At 33.5% G+C, this 19,840-nt stretch overlaps 1 protein-coding gene across 17 annotated transcripts in view; it reads left to right on the top strand.

The window, feature by feature from the left end:
* LOC121383526 overlaps positions 1 to 19,840 on the top strand; it is a 91,721-nt gene that overhangs the window by 8,803 nt on the left and 63,078 nt on the right. The window contains exons 4-5 of one of the 17 annotated variants that reach the window (XR_005959303.1): positions 11,178 to 12,190; positions 13,923 to 14,392. The exons of 15 other annotated variants lie outside the window; for them this stretch is intronic. Coding sequence is in view for 1 of the 2 variants with exons in the window: in XM_041513609.1 (XP_041369543.1) it covers positions 18,824 to 19,081 (258 nt within the window). In the remaining variant the exon portion in view is untranslated. Of the gene's footprint in view, positions 1 to 11,177; positions 12,191 to 13,922; positions 14,393 to 18,823; positions 19,099 to 19,840 lie in introns of those variants that run through there. One more of the 17 variants, XM_041513609.1, reaches the window with a different exon arrangement.

Below are 19,840 nucleotides of genomic sequence, written 5' to 3'. Positions count from 1 at the left end.
ATCACACGCAGGTTCCCTAAATACAGAAGATCTCTAGTACTCCTAATTGTTGATAACAACTCTGCAGACACTGTATCATGTATAGTGTTCTAATAAAAACCAATGAACAGCACAGTGTCTAGCATTAATGTTTTGTGCCATTCCAACTTCAAGCTTCATATTAATCACTAGATGTCCATTTTCTGAGAAACGTAATATCAACTTGATGACAATCAGATACCAACAAAAGTGTTTTTCTGAGTGATGAAAAGCCACATAATCATTTTGCAGTCCAATAATAAGAAAAATTACATCAAACTGGAGCATGTGACCTGAAATGTGCAAAAGGCAAGCTGTGGCATAATGCGTGAATAGCATATGCAATTGACAGAACATCTGTGGAATATCAAAGGGAATGATTACACAATTATGTTCTGAAATTTTCATGACCAGATACATTCATTTGGTGCAAAGGAACTTTTTCCGCTAGTATATATCAATATACATTTCAATCATGTAATAATATTAGTATGTGAATAGTCAATGGCATCCCATTGATGGTGTACAAAACACATGCATGTGCAACATAATAATTTCTGCGAACATCTGTCGTCTTCCTATATGTGCATATGTTACCATGAGTAATCAGTTTGTGTAAGTTGGTATCTACATTTACATGGTTATTAACATGCATGTATTTCCGTATGTATTAGCAGACTTGACAAGTCACTATTGAATATCACTCTGGGAAACTGGGTCAGCTAGTACATGGAAATAGCATTTACAGATATGAAGATAAAATTAAAAACCCATCAACTATTCCAGGTATCAAAAGGTTACATATAATGTAACCAGAACTGTTGTTAATATCCTCAGTAAAGTACCATACCAGTGTACTATTTTAACTGTCCTGCTCATTACTTAAACCTCAATAAATTAAGAACAGTTATTTTGTATTTGCAGGGCTAGCTCTGGGTGAGCAAAACACTTCACAAAATTGTCTATAAAACTTCAAAAATTGCAGATATTTTCTTTAAAATGTCAATTATTACCTGAAATTATTTTGCCAAATTAAAATAAAATTTGCCAACTGCTTTCAAAATTCGCAATTGGCAAGTGCCAGAGCTAGCCCTGATTTACACACAAAGGATATGCTAGTATCATCTAAATATATGTCTACAATCTTTGACAGCCAGGAACTGCTATTTCATGCCAAAATAATTTTCATAATGTCATATTCATAGTAAAAAAAAAAAAAAAAATTGTACAGGTCTTATGGTAGAGGTCTCTACTGTGGTAATGGTTACTAATTCTGTGGAATACAAATCTGCATGCAACAATTGTAAGTTATACCTCAAAACAATTCAGTTGATTTATTTCATGTTAAGTACCTATAGACAGGACTATTGATCTTTTGTTACTATCACTTGTTTTTTCTGGTATTAACAAGTAACAGTTGTAAAGCTTTCATTTTATTCAGAATATAACTGTTTATGCATGCCTGTGAGAATTTAGGTAACCCATTTCCTTTTTTTTTTTTTTTTTAATCCGTTAACTTAAATTCAAGTAAATAATTGTCTAAATTATTATGCACAAATGAAAAATAGGTTACATAAAATGACATTTGCATAAGCGATGCACAAACAAAACCTCATTCTTGCCATCTTCAGAGCCCTGTTATAAAAACAACAGAAGTGGTCATGTTTTTCAATAGAGTTTTCAATTTTATTTTTATGCATCCTTATGGAAATGAAACTGCATTTCTGGCTTGTACATAGTCAATGGAGCTGTTAAATGGTGGAACTTGCAAGAGCTTCCTTTGACTGCATGTATGTCAGTTTCTATGTTAATTTGTTTTTAAGTGAAAGATTGTCTCTCTCTCACCCCCCCCCCCCCCCCCCCCCCCCCAAAAAAAAAAATATCTGTACATTGTGACAAGTTTACCAAAATAAAAGTATGTTTTGTTTAACGACACCACTGGAGCACATTGATTAATTAATCATCAGCTATTGGATGTCAAACATTTTGTGATTCTGACCTGTTACATTTTTCCTAATGCAGCTGGGGATCTTTTATATGCACTTTCCCACATATAGGAAAGCACATACCACAGCCTTTGACCAGTTATGGTGCACTGGTTGGAATGAGAAAAACAAAGTCAGTTGAATGGATCCACTGAGGTGGTTCAATCCTGCGTCACAAGCACCTCAGGGGAGCGCTTAACCGACTGAGCTATATTCTGCGCCCCCACCTCACCAAAATAAATGCAAATGATTATATGTAGATTTAGCTGAATGACTAAACGTTGTTTCAGTGTATCTTTCTACATGTGATAATACATGTAACTACTTAAAAGTCTGTTAGGCTTATCTATATATGTTGTGCCAACCTTTACATGGTAAATACTCAGGATGAAAATGCAGGTAAGTTGTTGACTTGCATAAGTCTGCTAATACATAGATCTATATGTGCAACAACATTTGTTTTTTATTGGACCTGGGATGACATTCAGTTGTTCTTGCTTGCTGGAGTTGAAAACATTCAATAGTAATGGTCAATGCATTTATTGAATTGAACAGAAACACCCTTTGATAGCATGAAATGTCAAGGTGTTAAAAACAGGTCTAGGATTTGGACAATATATACATGGTTAAGTATTGAAATATACATACATGTACTTAACGTTTAGTACATGAAGATATATTTTTGTATCAATTGCAACTTCTTGTGAATAACTGCTGGATAGATTTGGATCTAGCATATTTATAATCAACTTTAAAATGCTACAATCTGAAGCAAAATGATCTCTCTTGGTTGTAACTTGTAACATATATTTGTTTTTATTGACCAATTTATAAGGCCACATATAATAACTTTATCAACAGATCAAGTGCTAATCAAGTGTGCTGATTGCATCCACCATTTTTGAATTGGAAAGGATAACTCCAAATGTGATACCTTGCTGTTTGTCTATAGAGATTGGGCTAAACTATTTTTATTAGACTGATTAATATTCATGAAGCTGATCATGGGCGTGTAGCCACTGTTGGTGTGTGTATACATATTATTATTATTCAAAAGATTTGTTGAACAACGATTAATGCCAATGACCAGATTTTAGAATAAACATGAGCAACAGGTGATTGGTATTGTTTACAATTTTGCTTGTACATGAAGATATATTTTTGTAACTATCAATTGCAACTTCTTGTGACTAACTGGTGGATAGATTTGAATCTAACATATAACCAGTTTTAAAATATGTCATTGTCTGATGTTTACAAAGTGAAAAGAGCAGATAAATGTGTACATGCTTTTTGGTCGGTAGGCAACAACTTTCATGTTTAGTTCAGTATTAAAGTTTTACATTTAGCTCCATTTCTAACAAACTCAAACTACATGTATGTCCCACATCAGTGAGACTTTACGGTTATTTTTTAAACTTTATTCTATGCCCAACTTTAAGAATTTGTCTCCCACGACAATTTAAAAACAAAATTGCCGTGGGTGAAACAGCCATTGATGGCAATTTAAAGCCTGCCCAAAGCAATGAGTTTAAAAAAAAAAAAATGACTTGTGCAGCAAATAAATTAAGAGTGAAAGGTTATTTTGTTGTATGTGGACATATTTTGAATGCACTAATGGTATATACTGGCAAATAATGTACATCAGGTATGAACATTTTGCCATCGTTGAGGGGCTTTAACAATGGTACTTTTGTGTCATTGGCAATGATCCCGACCTACAGCAATTTATATCTCAATAACAGCAATTGCTCCCCCCCCAAGTTTCATTATTAAAATTCAACTTATAGGCAAGGATATACAGATATTTATGTTTGATAAATTTACAAACAAATCCTTACCAGTGGCAGATCCAGCGTGAAATCGTATAGGGGTCACGATGAGGCTGTGATGCTGGCAGATGGGTGGTTGTAATATTGAAATTTTATATTGTCAAAACAAGCAGGGTTGATCCCATGATGTTTCTAAGGAAAGTGCAATGCTTAAAAGGGGGTACTTACAGTACTGTAAAATACTTTATTTTCGCGTTTGAATAAAATTTGTGAAAATTAATTTCATGCGAAATTAAAAGCTAACAAAAATTGGACATTAAGATAAAAAAGTAGTCTCGTTCAATTGGACCAGAGACATTGTTAGTTTCCAATACAACACTTAAAAAACTTTAAATAATAAAATATAGATATAAGTACAGACAATATAGTACAAGATAATAAACAATAATACATTTTGTATGGTTTTCTTGCACAAGTGCTGGCGTGTTAAAAACCAGAAGTAAACATCACAGTATGTTAAAATGTGGAAGTGAAAAAAATCCGGGGTGGGCTTGTACAGCGACACTATACTCTTAGTTCATATTTTATAACATGTTTGAGGATTACGAAAAAATGCACAGGGTATCTTAAGCATCTTGCATAAGCTTACGATATTTTGTAAACAATAAACGTCAAAATTATTGGCATCAGTACCAGTATTTTATTTATTGTACTAGTTTTATTGAAATTTTAACAAAATGTTTTAATTGTAATTTAAAAAACCCAACGTGCACTGAGATGAATATCTATGAATGTAACTGTCAGCTACATGGAAGGCAAGTTTTTTGATTCCACAGTTCTCGTTTGATACTTGCAAATATATACTACCTTATATCTTCGCCTATAAGTCGAATTTTTTTCACCCAAAAATTATTTTACAACTTGGGGGGTCGACTTATAAGAGGGTAAAAAAATTTCACCAAAAAATATTACTGTTTTGGGGATGTTTTGGGGATTATTTTACAAGTTTTATTGTTGAAGTATGCCATGTATTTATACTCAAATATGTTAATTTGACACATTTATTTTTTATAACCTATTTTTTTGGGCATTAGAACGGTTTTGGTTATGCGAAAAGGCGTACGATCTCACTCACATGCCAAGACAACAGTCCACTTAGTTAAATTAACAGTCATCACTAATAGTAAAAATTTAAACAATACTAACTACCTGTTGCCTGAGTTTATTTTGAAATCTGGTCACTGGCATTAATGGTTGTTCAAACAATGTTTTGGCGGTGATTAACTTCATGAATATTACTGAGCTTTCCCTTAAAATAGACTGATCTCTGCAGTGAGCAATAGGGACACACATCATTTGGTACAAAAACCAGTGTACTTTCCAGAGTTATCCTCCTTACATTTAAATATGGGCGGCAAAACGTGATACTTTCAGTTTTATCGTAGTGATTGTTTATAAATAAAGTCGTTGTCTGTGCACAAAACCATCTGTACAGTACTATACAGTAACAGTCAAACAGCTTTCACTCTCTACTAAGGGAATATTTCGTTTTGATGCTATGTAATAATGATAGTTTGATTGGAATAGTCTGATTATATTGCGATGTACAAAACGTGAAAACCGAAGTTTGTAAAATAATTTTCTTTTGTTCAAATATTATTATTCTCATGTGCTGAAAATAAGAAATATTTCAATATTTATAAGTAGTTTTTCATGGGTCGACTTATAAACGGGTCAATAAAAAAATACGTTTTCAGGGCTTAAAATTAGGGACTCGACTTATAGCCGAAGATATACAGTAGTTACTGGTATCAATAATATTTATGACCATCCTTGATTGTTTACAACTCCGTTTGCAAGAAATGTTCTATGAATGTGATATTATTTAATACAGAATTTGTTATGAGTGTTTTTATAATATGGAAGATATCAACTAAATCTGTGTTAATTGGTATTGTTGAGACTTTATCGAGACAAATACCGATTATTTAGATGAAATTGATATTTTACATATTAATGAGTAGCAAACTATAAATTTATCCTATAACACTTCCAAAATAAAATTTTAGTTTGATATTTAGTAAATCACTTCTAAAGTCGGCATCGCATTTGGCACAAATGTAGTTTGATGTCACACACTTAAATTAAATCTTACCAAAACGTTATGCTTAGGTGTACCTGTCAGGTCTTGTTGGTTTGTAAACAAATGATCCATTGACAGTAATAAATATGTTAAACAGTTTAATGTATCAAAATATGGATATGAATAAGTTATAAGATAAATATTATTGTTTGCATTTAATTATGTGTGTATATTTGTCAGGTGTTACATTGTATGTTTTATATATATGTATATGAAGGGTCCACAGGAATAACCTAGGCAAATTTTAACATTTTTTTACTAAAAGTTATTTATAGTCCGTGCGCATATAGCTAACTTAAGCGTCACAAATGATTATCAGGTTAATTATATGTCACAGTATAATCGATTTCAGTTGTGCTGTTTTTTCATTGGATATATGGCATGGTGACCTGGTCAACACCTAGGAGCAGCCCGTCGTATGTCTTGAAATTGTTAAGAAATGTACATCAAAAATAACGAATGATGTTTTCACCAACAGGTGTGTAAAAAACTAAATTAAAAACTTGTAATTGTGATAGACCATTAAAAGTAGTTACTAAATGATGCCTTCTTAGACGTAAATATTCCACGGTTGCAGAGTTGTAAACATTAAAATTAAAAAATATCACCTTATTAAAAATGTGACATCACAGGTTATTCCTGTGGACCCTTTATATGTATACCGTACTCACTGATTTTCATTACTTGATTGAACAAAACAGTTTGATACCTGATCTACATGTACTTTATGTTTAACAAATCCTTTGTTATACTTTGTACCTGTATATAAAATTCCTGAATTAAAAGCAAATTGCAGCAGATATTTCCATTTTAAACAGACATGTGGCTACCGTGGTTTACCACATTAACATATATAAACAAAATAGTGTACACTTATTTACCAACATTTGATTTAATGTATCTAGAGATATTGGCTTCTAGTTTGTGATTTCAGAAACTTTTACAAACTGAACTAAGTTGTCATGTTCCAACTGTTACTTTGCACAATCAAAATTATTATTATTAAAAAAAAATTGGTCTTTGATCTAAATGTAATATTTCAGTTGTGCTGTGTTCTACAATGTGAGTAAAATACTTGCCATGGTGACTAAATTCACAGGTGTCTAATATACAAAAGCACGATCACTAATTGGCGACTGTCTAATATTTTTTTTACTCCAGTCTGTAAAGTAAACGAAAACTGGACATCAGAAGACTGTTGAAAAAGGCATAATTTCTTAAATTCTAGTGGGGCTAGACAGTCCAGTGTTAAAGCACTTACCTGATGTGTAGTCAGACTAGGATTGATCTTCATCAGTGGCTCATTGGGCTATTTCTCGTTCCAGTCAGTGCACCACAAATGAAAAATGTAGCGGGTTTCCTCTCTAAGACTGTCAGAATTTCCAAATGTTTGACATCCTCTAGCCATTGATTAATAAATCAATGTGCTCTTGTGGTGTTGTTAAACAAAACAACTTTATCTTTTAAATTTGAAGATAAAGTTATTTTTGTTCATGTAAATGTGCATGTTTTGTTGGCCTTGCCACACACTTAAACTTCAAAGTCATTTGTATGGCCTAGTTACATCATGTTCTGTTGGACTAGCACTTGCCCATGGTTGGCATGACAACGCAATCGGGGCTCACACTGGACACGATTTTGTTTCAGCCAAGTTTCCCACATTTAGAGTATTTCCTTGAAAGTTATTCAAAAGTGGCTAATTTAAAGAAACTTGCATTAGCCAAATACCAGATGTTATAGTCACTTTGCTAATTTTGCAATGGGCAGAGTGAGCTCTGTAACATTACCCATTAGATGATTTTAAATGAAATTGATGAGAAGACTTAATTTGAAGGGATGTAAATGCCAGTTATGTATTAGGATTTCCTTCTGATGAAGTGTTATCATAAAATGAGGGAAAACAGAATCATAAAAATTTGTATTTACAAGTAATTTGTGCATATTCAAGTTGTATTCTTTCACTATTTTACAACCTGGTGTTAAGTCAATGAATTGGGTTGACCAATTATTATGTACGTGTTTGACTGCAGTGGTTATTTTTACACATGACCACTTACCTGTAGAGTGGTAAAGCAATATTTATTATTAAAGCATTATTTGACTTGATGACCAAAATAAACATTGTGAAACATAATTTTTCACACACATTCATGAAACTCAGTGGTTGAAACTTTTTTGATTAGTTGAACCATGTTATTGACTCAAATTGATTCATACAAATAGTACAAACATCTATAGATAAATAATTGTGCACATGCATTCACAGCAGTGCATCACTAATTTTATAAGTCATATATTGTTTATTGATATTTACTTAACTTTTAGATTACTGGATTAATTTTTGACAAAAACCACGTTGAGTGGGTCCAAGTTTATAATTTTTACTGACATATATTCTCTTAAATGTTTTATAAATACATAAAATAAAGTTCATACATGAATCGGTAAGTATTATTTTCGTGGGTTTTTATAATTTTTATGATATTTTAGATCAGTTAATATTGATCGAAAAAATCGCGTTTACTTACAGGCATTTGTGGCCAGCTGTCCAGTATTTATGTCCATTATTCCCGACAACAGTGATTTTCTGACCAGCATTTAAAAAAAAAAGAACTACGATATAAATTGCAATATTTTGTGATTTTCGTTTTTGGTAAAACAATCAAATTTATTATCAAATTAGCTATCACAATCAACTATGGATCCCTGAAAATGATCGCGACGTGCCGCCATTGTTGTTAAGCGAAAATACTTGCCGAAAATATCTCGCCTGCAGTAGTCAGAGGGTTAGTTTAAAAGTAACAAATGAAGCTCATGTTCATGTTTCATGCTAATCTTTTACAGAATAGTTTTGCACCTAAAATAATTAACTGTTTTCCTGAAATTAAAATTTTAAGTGCATTCACCAAATATTTTTTTTTTAAATTTGAGTCTAGCTTATTTATTTTAGCTGGTGCCAAGAAACTTGGGGCTGGCAACCAAAATAAAAAATCTTTATTGGCCAGTTAAGACTAGATTTAAACTTGCATCATATAGCTCTGTCTTGAAACATTTGTCTTGAAACATTTACCTGTGATGTACAACTTGAATAGAAGGAATCCGTAGAAGGCAGACAGTTGTACTGAACTATACCATAATAGTTGAGTATATTTGTGGACATGCAAATTATTTTAATGTCATGATTGTTACAGATGGGTATCATCACTATCATAAACTTGATACAAATTTAGTCTCAAAAGTATACATATGGTAAAATGTGTCAATAATGTGCAAATATACATGTAGTGTGTATTGGAAAAGGATACCTGTGGGCTATATTGGAAAAGGATACCTGTATTTCATTGCTTGCAAATTGAAATTCATATTTGTTTTGATGGTTACACATTTTCCTACACTTATGTACCTGTGGGTGTCATTCAATACTTACCTTGCACTGATTATGTTTTTTAAAACTTGAAGACCGCTTCAGTTACTCATATATATTGAGGTTTTATCACCAGTTTTGCTAGATTCTGATGATTGGCACCATTCCCCACCATTGCTTATAGGCTATATAGTTTTTTTCCTTGGTTTTAAAATAAAATAAAAAATCCAAATGTAGCTGTAAAAAACATGTTATAAAATTATTTTAGATATACAAAATACAATGTTCTTTCTACCATATATATGTATTTACAAATTGTAACTCGACTTACAATACTGATAACATTATTAATTACTGTGTTGAAATGTGATCATCTGGACCCTACATGTATATCCAGAATTGAAGCATACTTGTCTTTATTTGTATGTTGAGTGTTTATTGATTTAATGTACCTATGGAAGAAACTTTGATTGTTTTTTAATGGTCAAAGTCTGCAAAAAATGCTGGATAAAGAAAAGCTTTTGAGATTTGAAATTGTATGCTCTGTTCAGATACTGCTGGCTGCTTACAGATCTTGTAAGTTGTACAATGATGAGAGCACCATGTGTTTTGTTCCAGTAGTGATAGCTTATCCACAAGATTACATGTAACTACTCTGTGCTGAATTATTTTCTGTATTTGAATAGTTGAAGGTGTCATTGTCATTTTGTACATACTGGGTTGTTTATGATTGTCAACATTTTCAAGAACCCACTCGAAGGACCCATTGGGTGTTTCCCCGTCCCAATCAGTGCGACTGGCCAATGGCTGGTATATTGAAGGCTATTGTATGTACGGTCTTGTTTGTGGGAAAGTGGAGTCATTAAACCAACTTTGTTTGTGGGAAAGTGCATAAAAAAAGTGTGTGTGTTTTCATCTTTAATGAGCAAAAGAAAATAAACTTTGTATGAGAATCTTGCCTATTTCAGTATTTGTGTTGGACATACAGAAATTAATACATTTCTGTACTGAAGAAAGCATACAGTCTCACATGCCGCTTGGACATTAAACATGTTTAGTTCTGGTTTGGACTTCCATGTAGCAGATCAAAGAAACACAACGTAAAAAGAAAAGTTATTATTGTTTTACTGTGCTTTGCTTTGAGGGGACCGTAGCATATTTCATATGGTTTCGTTTCAAGTTACTACATATTGATATTAATGTGTAATAATTTTGCAACTCTTATTACAGGTCTAGCCTATTTTTGACAAAATCTTGCTGGGTTTTTTTTATTTATGGTAGTTATGGGGACAATTGAGGGACTAATTTATAAATAGTTTGCATCATTTAAAATCTTCAGACAAACAAATGGTTTATTTATGCACCATTGCACATTTAGAACACATTTTTATTGGTATAATGCTTTAAGTTAGTAAGAGTTACCCTTTTCTTCAGGAAAACCTAGCTAGCTGTTCTAATGTAGTCTGAAAATGTATTCTTTTTGTACGTGTAAGATATATCATAACATAATATTTCAGAATAAAATTAATTAACCCATTTTTGGTTTTATTTCACTATAGTTGTTGTTCTAGTATGACTTGGACAACTGTAGCTTGGACTGGATGATACTGTAGTCGTTGACTAAACAATTGAATAAAAACTGACTTATTGCTGTTTTCATTATGCCGTGATGCATTCACAGTTTGCCTTGTTGCTGCTTCATTTTATGGATATCACAGGCAGTTATTGCCTTAACTTACTAATGCTGATTTTCAGTACCTGCTTAAAGTGATTTTGATTTCTATCTTGTAAATTGAACAATCAAGACTTGTATTCTAGACATATTTGTGACTTGTATTCACCTGTAATTTACTATAATCTTGTATTGCTGAGATTGCTTCCTCTGGTTTCTGCAGACTTCACCGATCACCATCCATCGTTACGGCAAGAGACCTTCCATTGCAATGCAGAATGCATTTATTGCTGTTCAAGAAGGCCTACTAACTGTGTCTGCAGCAGCCAGAGTCTTCAATATCACCCAGCAGTCCCTGCATCACAGAGTTAAAAAGCTTGGTCTATTACCGACTGTAAAGCGTGGTTATCAGCATGCACTGACAGGGGATAAGAAGTTGAGACTGGAACAGTTACTTACAGAATGTGATATTGAAGGAAAAAACATGTGATTCAGTTTGGTCATTTATCAGTTGTAAAGTGTGGTTATCTGCAATGACAGGGAATGATGAATTGAGCTGTTTCTTGCAGAATATGATATTGAAGGAAACAAAACATAATTCATTTGTCTTTAACCAGTTGTAAAGCGCGGTTATCTGCATGTCAGGAGATGACAAGTCTCTTGAAGAATGTGATATAGTAAAACCTGTCTAAACCGGATCATGCCAGGGACCTAATATTTATCTGAATCCAATGTTTAGAGGGTCACCTTTTAGAATTTGGAAAATGTGGAACCATGATACCTGGCCGGTTTTGACAGGATTCCGGTTAGTTCAGAGTCCAGTTTAGACAAGTTTCACTATTCTAAGGAAAACCCCACATGATTCATTTTTCTCTGTTACCAAGTGTAAAGCAAGTTGAGACTGGAACAGTTGCTTGAAGATTATGATATTAAAGGAAAAAACCACGATTCATTTTGTTCTTTTACAGCAAATTAAGACTGAAACAGTTGCTTGAAGATTCTGATTTTAAAGAAAAAACACAAGATTCATTTTGCTCTCTTACCAACTGTAAAGCATGGTTATAAGCATGCATTGACAGGGGATGACAAGTTGAGACTGGACCAGTTGCTTGCAAAATGTGATGCCAAAGGAAAAAACATGATTCATTTTAATTCCCAAACACCTGTACATGGACATCAGCAATAAGGTTAAACCATCATGGTCATTGCTGTACAGTATCGTCCAAAGATAGACATGTAAGACAAGGACACGCATGTATTTTGTATGGGTACTTTTATTATGATTATCATTTGTTCAGTATTTTATCTATCTTTAAGAAGACTGAAAACTAGTGGGAGTGATATATAATAGTGTTAATGCACATGGATGTTTTCATACTTAATAACTTATACATGCACATACATTACAAGACTGAAATTTAAACATAAAAATAAAGTTGAGCATATTTTCATAATCTGAATGGCCTGAGTACATTATATCGCTGTGTATTACATGTGGATAGACCAACCCCATAGTTTGCCTATCAATATTGGGCAAAAGATTGGTACAATGTAATAAACTGATTCAACTTTTGAATTTAACACAAATATATATATATATATATATATATATATATATATATATATATATATATATATATATATATATATATATATATATATATAGAGCAGGACTAGAATCCAATAGTGGATTTGAAAATTCACTGGCCATAGGTAAAAATCACTTGCTTAACTTTTAAACACGAACGAAATAAAAAAAATAAAAACACAACAAATGAAATTAAAGCACTGTTAACTTTATGATATTAATAAATAATGAAATATGTGATACATTAAAATATTCAAAATATAAAATGTTCATTAGTACAGGGTTTTATCACCTATGTTTCTAGACTCCAATAATGGGTAACATTCTCAAGAGGCCATGTCGTTTTTTATTCTCAATTTAGGATTAAAAAATTCCCAATGTGAAAGTAAATCTCATTCACTTGACAAACTTTCCCTCCCAAATAAAGTTTTGTAATGCACGGTAGATACATTTATTTGAATAAACACAAGTACATGTATAGCATTACTTTTTATAAATAAGATGTTTTTGAAATGAAAATGTTTGGTAAAACGACGCTAAAATTCCCAATGTCAAAGCCATGGGAGTAACATAATATTGATAATATTGGTAAATAATTAAATATATGTGATACATCAGAATACATTAGAATAATGACAAAAATATAAGATATTCAAAACACAAAAGTTACGTTTGATTTCCAGCATACAATTCAAAATATATGTTCAAAAGTCATGTTGTTGTTTTTCAGCAGAATTAAAAATATATGTTTAATAGTTATGCTCTTGCATCAATTTACATCCTCAAGAATGCTCTCTGCTGAGCACTTCCTGGGTATGATGTGGCCACTGGTGTGTCTGGTTCCAGAGCAGCTATTCATCCAGTGGTGAATGCTGTCCAGAGGTTGGAACTCTTCAATTGGTGGACCGTGTGCCATAATTGTCAGCAGGTTTTGGAGGGCATCGGCTTTAAGAGATATTCGTCTTTCTGTCTTTATTAAGTTCACCGGCCTCAGTGGCGTCGTGGTTAGGCCATTGGTCTACAGGCTGGTAGGTACTGGGTTCGGATCCCAGTCGAGGCATGGTTTTTTTAATCCAGATACCGACTCCAAACCCTGAGTGAGTGCTCCGCAAGGCTCAATGGGTAGGTGTAAACCACTTGCACCGACCAGTGATCCATAACTGGTTCAACAAAGACCATGGTTTGTGCTATCCTGCCTGTGGGAAGTGCAAATAAAAGATCCCTTGCTGCTAATCGGAAAGAGTAGCCTATGAAGTGGCAACAGCGGGTTTCCTCTCAAAATCTGTGTGGTCCGTAACCATATGTCTGATGCCGTATAACCGTAAATAAAATGTGTTGAGTGCGTCGTTAAATAAAACATTTCTTTCTTTCTTTATTAAGTTCATACAACTAAAGAGACATTCACAAATAGCTGTAGATGGTGACATGACCAACATCAACCAGTTTCAGCACACCTCCAGTGGATGGTGGTCTGCATTCCAGCAAGTGACTGTATATTTTCAGTACGTTGTTATCTGCTGAGGTGCAGACTCAAGCTTTCAGAAGCTAAAACTGGCTTGCTATGACTTGATGGTCTTCCTCATCTAAAACAGTTGAGTAGTGTTAGGTAAGTGACATGACGTCCTTGTTGCCAAATGCAGCTAGTACTGCTCTATCAGTCAGCCAGATCTTATAGTTGAACACCTTAAAGTAGCTCAAGGGAGGCTGGTGGAAGACTTCAAATCTGAAGGGGAAAAAAGTACAATATTATATTTACTTATTTATTACATTGTATGATGAAACATCTAAAACTACATACACATATTTATAAACTTATATAACTAAAACAAATTATAACGTTTCATGCACAAGTTGCAGTATTTTGTTATCATTGATATTATGATTATCTTTTGCCAAGTTGCAACATATTTTTTATTATAATAACTGTTAATTTTACCTCTTGTCAATGTACGTCAGTATCCCTTCGATCAACTGCTTTAGGAATGTGTCGTTGGTAAAACTGAACGATTCTGGGCACCCTGTCAACGCTACATCACAGAAGGTCTTGCTCTTGGGCTGATACATTTTGAAGAATTTTGTCATGTTTTTCCCCATAATGGTCGGATCCATCTTGAGGGCCTCCAGCTGAAAGGCGATGCCTTCAAGTTCAGCTGGTACATCTGTGATAAGGAGCTCATCTTTTTGGATTACCTGAAAAAAAAAATTTCAGGTGGGTTATAACCCAACCCACCCCCCAAAAAAAGAAAAAGAAAGTCAAGATGTCATTTCTATGGGCATGCTTTTGTTGGTGCTTTATTATTGATAATAATTAACAAAATAATTATGAATAATGTGATATATATTAGTACAAAGTATGAACCAAAATATGTATTGTTACTGTCATTACCTCTGACTTCAAAATTGGCAAGACATCCAGCATAATATGCAGTGTTTTGATGAACGTTATGTCTTTGGCGAAGTTGTTTGCCTTGTTTGAGGATATACCAGATCGAGCAGCAGCTGAATATTCCACATGAGTGCACAGGGCCTTGTAGTTTTGATGAACAGCTTTAAGTACTCTGCTTTTGCTAGCCAGCCAGCGGACCTATAATAAAAAATATTATTACGTTAATATTTATTTCGTAATATAAATTTGTTCCTAATTAACTTAAACTCAAAATTAAGACTATTAATGTATGAATAAAGATCTGCATATCTGATATGTAACAAAGGGGTGGGGTAATGCTATTTGTAGTACAACGCGACTTTACTCCCCTTGAAACCAACCAATGTCCCTGCATAAATTTGTCCACTGGCACCGTACCACACAAATACGGTTTCATGCATGTACCACAAAGTGTAAGCTTTATTATAAAGACATCTTGAATAAGTTTTTATTCTATTGTTCAATGTTGAAATGCGAAGTCATCCATTCATGTTTACCGAGTCACATGACATACACATTCTAACATGGTTCACTAGCAAATTTGTTGTGTTGTACATTCTACGATATCAAATGTTCATAGATATTAACAAACCCAGTTTAAATACTGAACAAAAACGTATTAGTAGCAATATTATTTCATAGGTGTACATCGTTTTGAATTTCAATGTTGATTACAAACACCTCCCACGATAACAGTGTTACACTTCACACAAAGGAAATGGCGGACAATCGTGTTTTGTAAGTCTAATACATCGAACAGCGTAAAGCGGTTACGTACAAATTTAGCGATCGAAATAGGAATATAATTAAAATTGTGACATATCTGCTTCACACCGCAAGTGTGCCAAATCCTCTTCTATTACGTGGGCAATCTGTGTCAGTTCGCGCCGTTGTTTTGGCGAATAGTGATAAAATTTAAATTAAAGATATATTTTATCTTTTCCTCAAATTTGCTGAGATAAGGAATTTCCTTCACTGCGTCAAGAATTGCCAGTTCCAACTTGTGTGCCACACAATGTATAGGAATTACATACGGTGCCAATTCTTTGAATTTAGCGACAACACCAGTTTTGTGATCCTGCATGACATTTGCCCCATCAAAATTAAAACTTACTAATGCTGGTAGTTTTCTACGGTTATCCCCACTGTCGGTCACCATATCTGCGCTTAGTCCCAACTTTCCTAACCCTTTATCCACTGCCGAAAACACACCTTCAGCATGCGCGTGCTCAAGTTCAACTATGTCGGTGAACATCGTTTCAAGTCATCTGTCGGGTCCTACAAATCATACAAATACTGTCTCCTGTTCAGTTACACTTCTGTCGGCACTTCCATCAGCCAAAAGAGAAATAAAGTTGGAAGACATAATTCTTTTTTAATTTTAGATCAGAGGACTGCCGAAATTGATGCAATGATTAGTCTAGTCGCATTGTCATTTTGATAATTATCCCCTAAGTCTACATCTAAGTTTTGGGCAATGCGACTGTGAAATTTCATGTCCGAAAGAGGTTTGGCATGCTTGGCTAACACATAAGCTGTATTACATAACCTAGCCTTCCTATCCAGTTTAGATTTGTCCATCTTGTTGACAAGCACGCCTATTGGTGTTGCAGGAAAATTAACGTCCTCCTTGACGGTTTCAGAAATCCCTTCTTTTCTATCGAAAACTAAACATTCTTTGTGGACCATAGATATTTCGTGGGCCGTAATGGTATGTAGACGAAAATTGTTTGTTCCTTGTACCATGGCATTTTGCCCTTTGAGTTTGTTTGGCCGTGCCAAAATAGAAGGGAATTTTCTACAAATTTTGCAATAATAATTAATCTTCTCCCCACGCTTTGCAAATATACTAAAATTTGACATCTTGAATGTACATTTATCCCAAATATCACCACATGTTAATTGCTAGAACTATAATGCACACAAAACCAGATGTTATAATGATGTGTACATACATGTTTTACCCTGTACACTACATGCAATATTTTGAGTGAAAGCATTCATTCACTCTTTCCAAAAACAGCTCACCTTTGATATAACAAAACTTTAGACCTCGGTCTCTTTTGTTTTAATTACTAAGCTTGCTTCTGGAGGCAAGGCGTATATACAAATGCCGATTAGTATTCGAGAACCGGCCGTTTGTTGTTATAAGGTCTTTCGCCAGTACTTCGAAGGTGTCCTTAACTGGCAGAAACAACTTACTCTTTGTTCTGTTAATACCGCAACCACGCTTTCGATGTTCGATTAAAGTCGACATTAATTAATTTGCTGTTTCACATTGTTGTCATGGTTGAATTTATATTAACCTGACCAACCTGAACAAATATGGTGACAAATTGAAAGTAATCGTTTGGATTTTTTATTTTTTTTATTTTTTTCTGTATCTTTTTATTACTTGCCATCGGGAACAGGTAAACACAATTTTAAGTGGCCCGAGTATAACATTCACAGGCCTCGGGCATCGGGCCACTGTATTCTAGAAGGCCTGTATAGAGATATATATAGATATACACACACAAATATAGATGCACTATATTGAAATAAATTTGTTTGGTCGTTTAACAGAGTGAATTGTGGGTGATAAATTGTTTCAGTGAACTGATCATGTACATATTCTGTTTAATAAAGATTTCCACATAGTTGAAATAGAATAAAGATTTTTTTAAATGTTGTGGAATAATGTTATTTTTATCTTTTATTTTTATCTTCCTTACAACTGCTTTGACATCATTAGCCGATAGCTGTAGTTTCTTTTTATAAAGGCTGGGTGAATATTATTTAGTACCCAAGACAATAATTATAATGATGACACAGCCACTTATGTTATTTTTATAAGCAGTGATATTTTTAACAAAATTAAAAGTTTCTGTTTTATTATGAATTGCAAAGTAAACAAATGCCAGCAAGTAAAAATCATCAGTTATGACCAATTAAATCTGCAACTGAGGACAAAATTCCAGATGACGTAATTTGTGTTCTGATCATGTGACAAATTTGGCACAATAAAGTGGTGTCAGTCAAAGATAAAATAAAATAAATAGGTTTTCATGGCTCAAATATAGCATAACCTTTAGTTTTAGTATATGTTTAAAATAAATTAAAAGACACAGGTATGGGATTTTATAGAGGATGTTAAAAATACACAAGTAGTTGCTATGTTTTTGTCAGTGCTACTTTTTTTTAAATTTACATACATGCATCTTTTATATAGAATATTTTTTTATATTAGAATTTTTTTTAATAATCTATAAAATTGACCACTACAAATGTTACAGGAATGTGTTGGACTAGCACTCATATCTCACAGTTGCATGGATTGATTTGTTTTAACTATTCGACATTTGATACACAATCCATCATGACTTTGCCATTTATGTTACATCACCAATCACTATCAATTTTTAAGAATTTCTTGTTTTGATGCATGGCTGCAAAAATAAGATAATTAACTGGGGAAAAAAAATCAAATACTTTTTTTTAAAAAGAAGTATGTTTCACATATATATATGTTAAAACTGAATGAATGGGGTAGGCATGAAAATAAGTAGCACTCAGATGAACAAGATGTATGTGCTTTCATAAATCAGAGTATAAAACTAATATAAAACTGAAATATCACACATCAGGATTAGTTCTGGGTGATCAGAAAATTTCACCAAATTATATAAACAAAATGCAAAACCTATATCTATTTTCCAACAAAATATCAATAATTACACAAATTGTTTACACCAAATTAAAATAAAATTCACCAGTTGTTCTTAAAGTTCAGAGTTGGTGAATTTGACGAGTACTAGAGCTAGCCCTGCATATTTACTAAACCTGTTGCTTAGAGTGCTTACTCTGGTTTCTGCAGGAATCCCTGAGAGCTTCCCGGAACCTTTCCAAGCGCCGTACCCTCGCTCTCACTGCTGTTGAGGAAGGTCTGCTGACGGTCACTTCAGCAGCAAGACTCTTCGGAGTGACCAAGCAGGCCCTGCATTATCATGTCAAGGTCCGTGGTCTACTGCAAGTGGTCAGGCGTGGTCGCCAGGAACTTCTAGCAGATATGGAGAAAGAACGAGTTCACCAACTTTTGGCAATGTGCAGTGATGATGCTGGGGCACACACATGAACCCAGGAGAAATGCCTGTTAGTGTGGACCATAATACTGATACTAATAGAAGTGCACCAACTTTACATAGAAGTTACCTATGCCACTTCTTAGCTTTATATATACTTGTCTACCAATATTTTCACTTGTCCAAACAAATAGTTTGTTTTATTCAAGTACAAGGAGGATGTTTTTGATTGCTTAAAATGAAACTTCAATGAACATTTTCACTTGTCCACAGGACGACCACCAAGGTACATTTTGCTTGTCTGAATATATTTTCACTTGTCAGGACAAATGGACAAGTGCTTATTTCGAACACTTATTTTAACTGCTTTGATTAGAGCAATGAAATTAACATGCAATGAAATTCAGCATAAAGCATTTTTTGCATGTGCATAGTAAAGGGTGGTATTAAAGGCAGGGCTTGAAAAGAAAAATACAGCCTCTTGTCTGGCATCATCCTTTAGGTGTCCTTTTTCTCTTGACAATTTTCAGATCAGTTAAGTTGTTGGCCAATAACATACATGCACATGGATACATGTATAAACTATAATTACTTTTATTTGTTTTGTACAAAGATATCACATACATGTATGCACACAAAAAAAGTATACATTACAGTGATTACTTAACACAATAATATTGTTTCTTCATGTGTAATTTAAACCAAAAAAAGTACCTTTGTGAAGTGTGCACATCGTGGGATGGTTTGAACTTTGTGTTGCAGTTATGGAGCCATTTTAATTTGTAGTTGTTCTACTGGCAAGACAGACAATG

The sequence above is a fragment of the Gigantopelta aegis genome, chromosome 10, assembly GCF_016097555.1.
Source record: "Gigantopelta aegis isolate Gae_Host chromosome 10, Gae_host_genome, whole genome shotgun sequence".
NCBI classification, from domain to species: domain Eukaryota; kingdom Metazoa; phylum Mollusca; class Gastropoda; order Neomphalida; family Peltospiridae; genus Gigantopelta; species Gigantopelta aegis.
The sequence above is the reverse complement of the archived record's forward strand: the minus strand, read 5'-3'. Positions and strand labels throughout refer to the sequence as shown.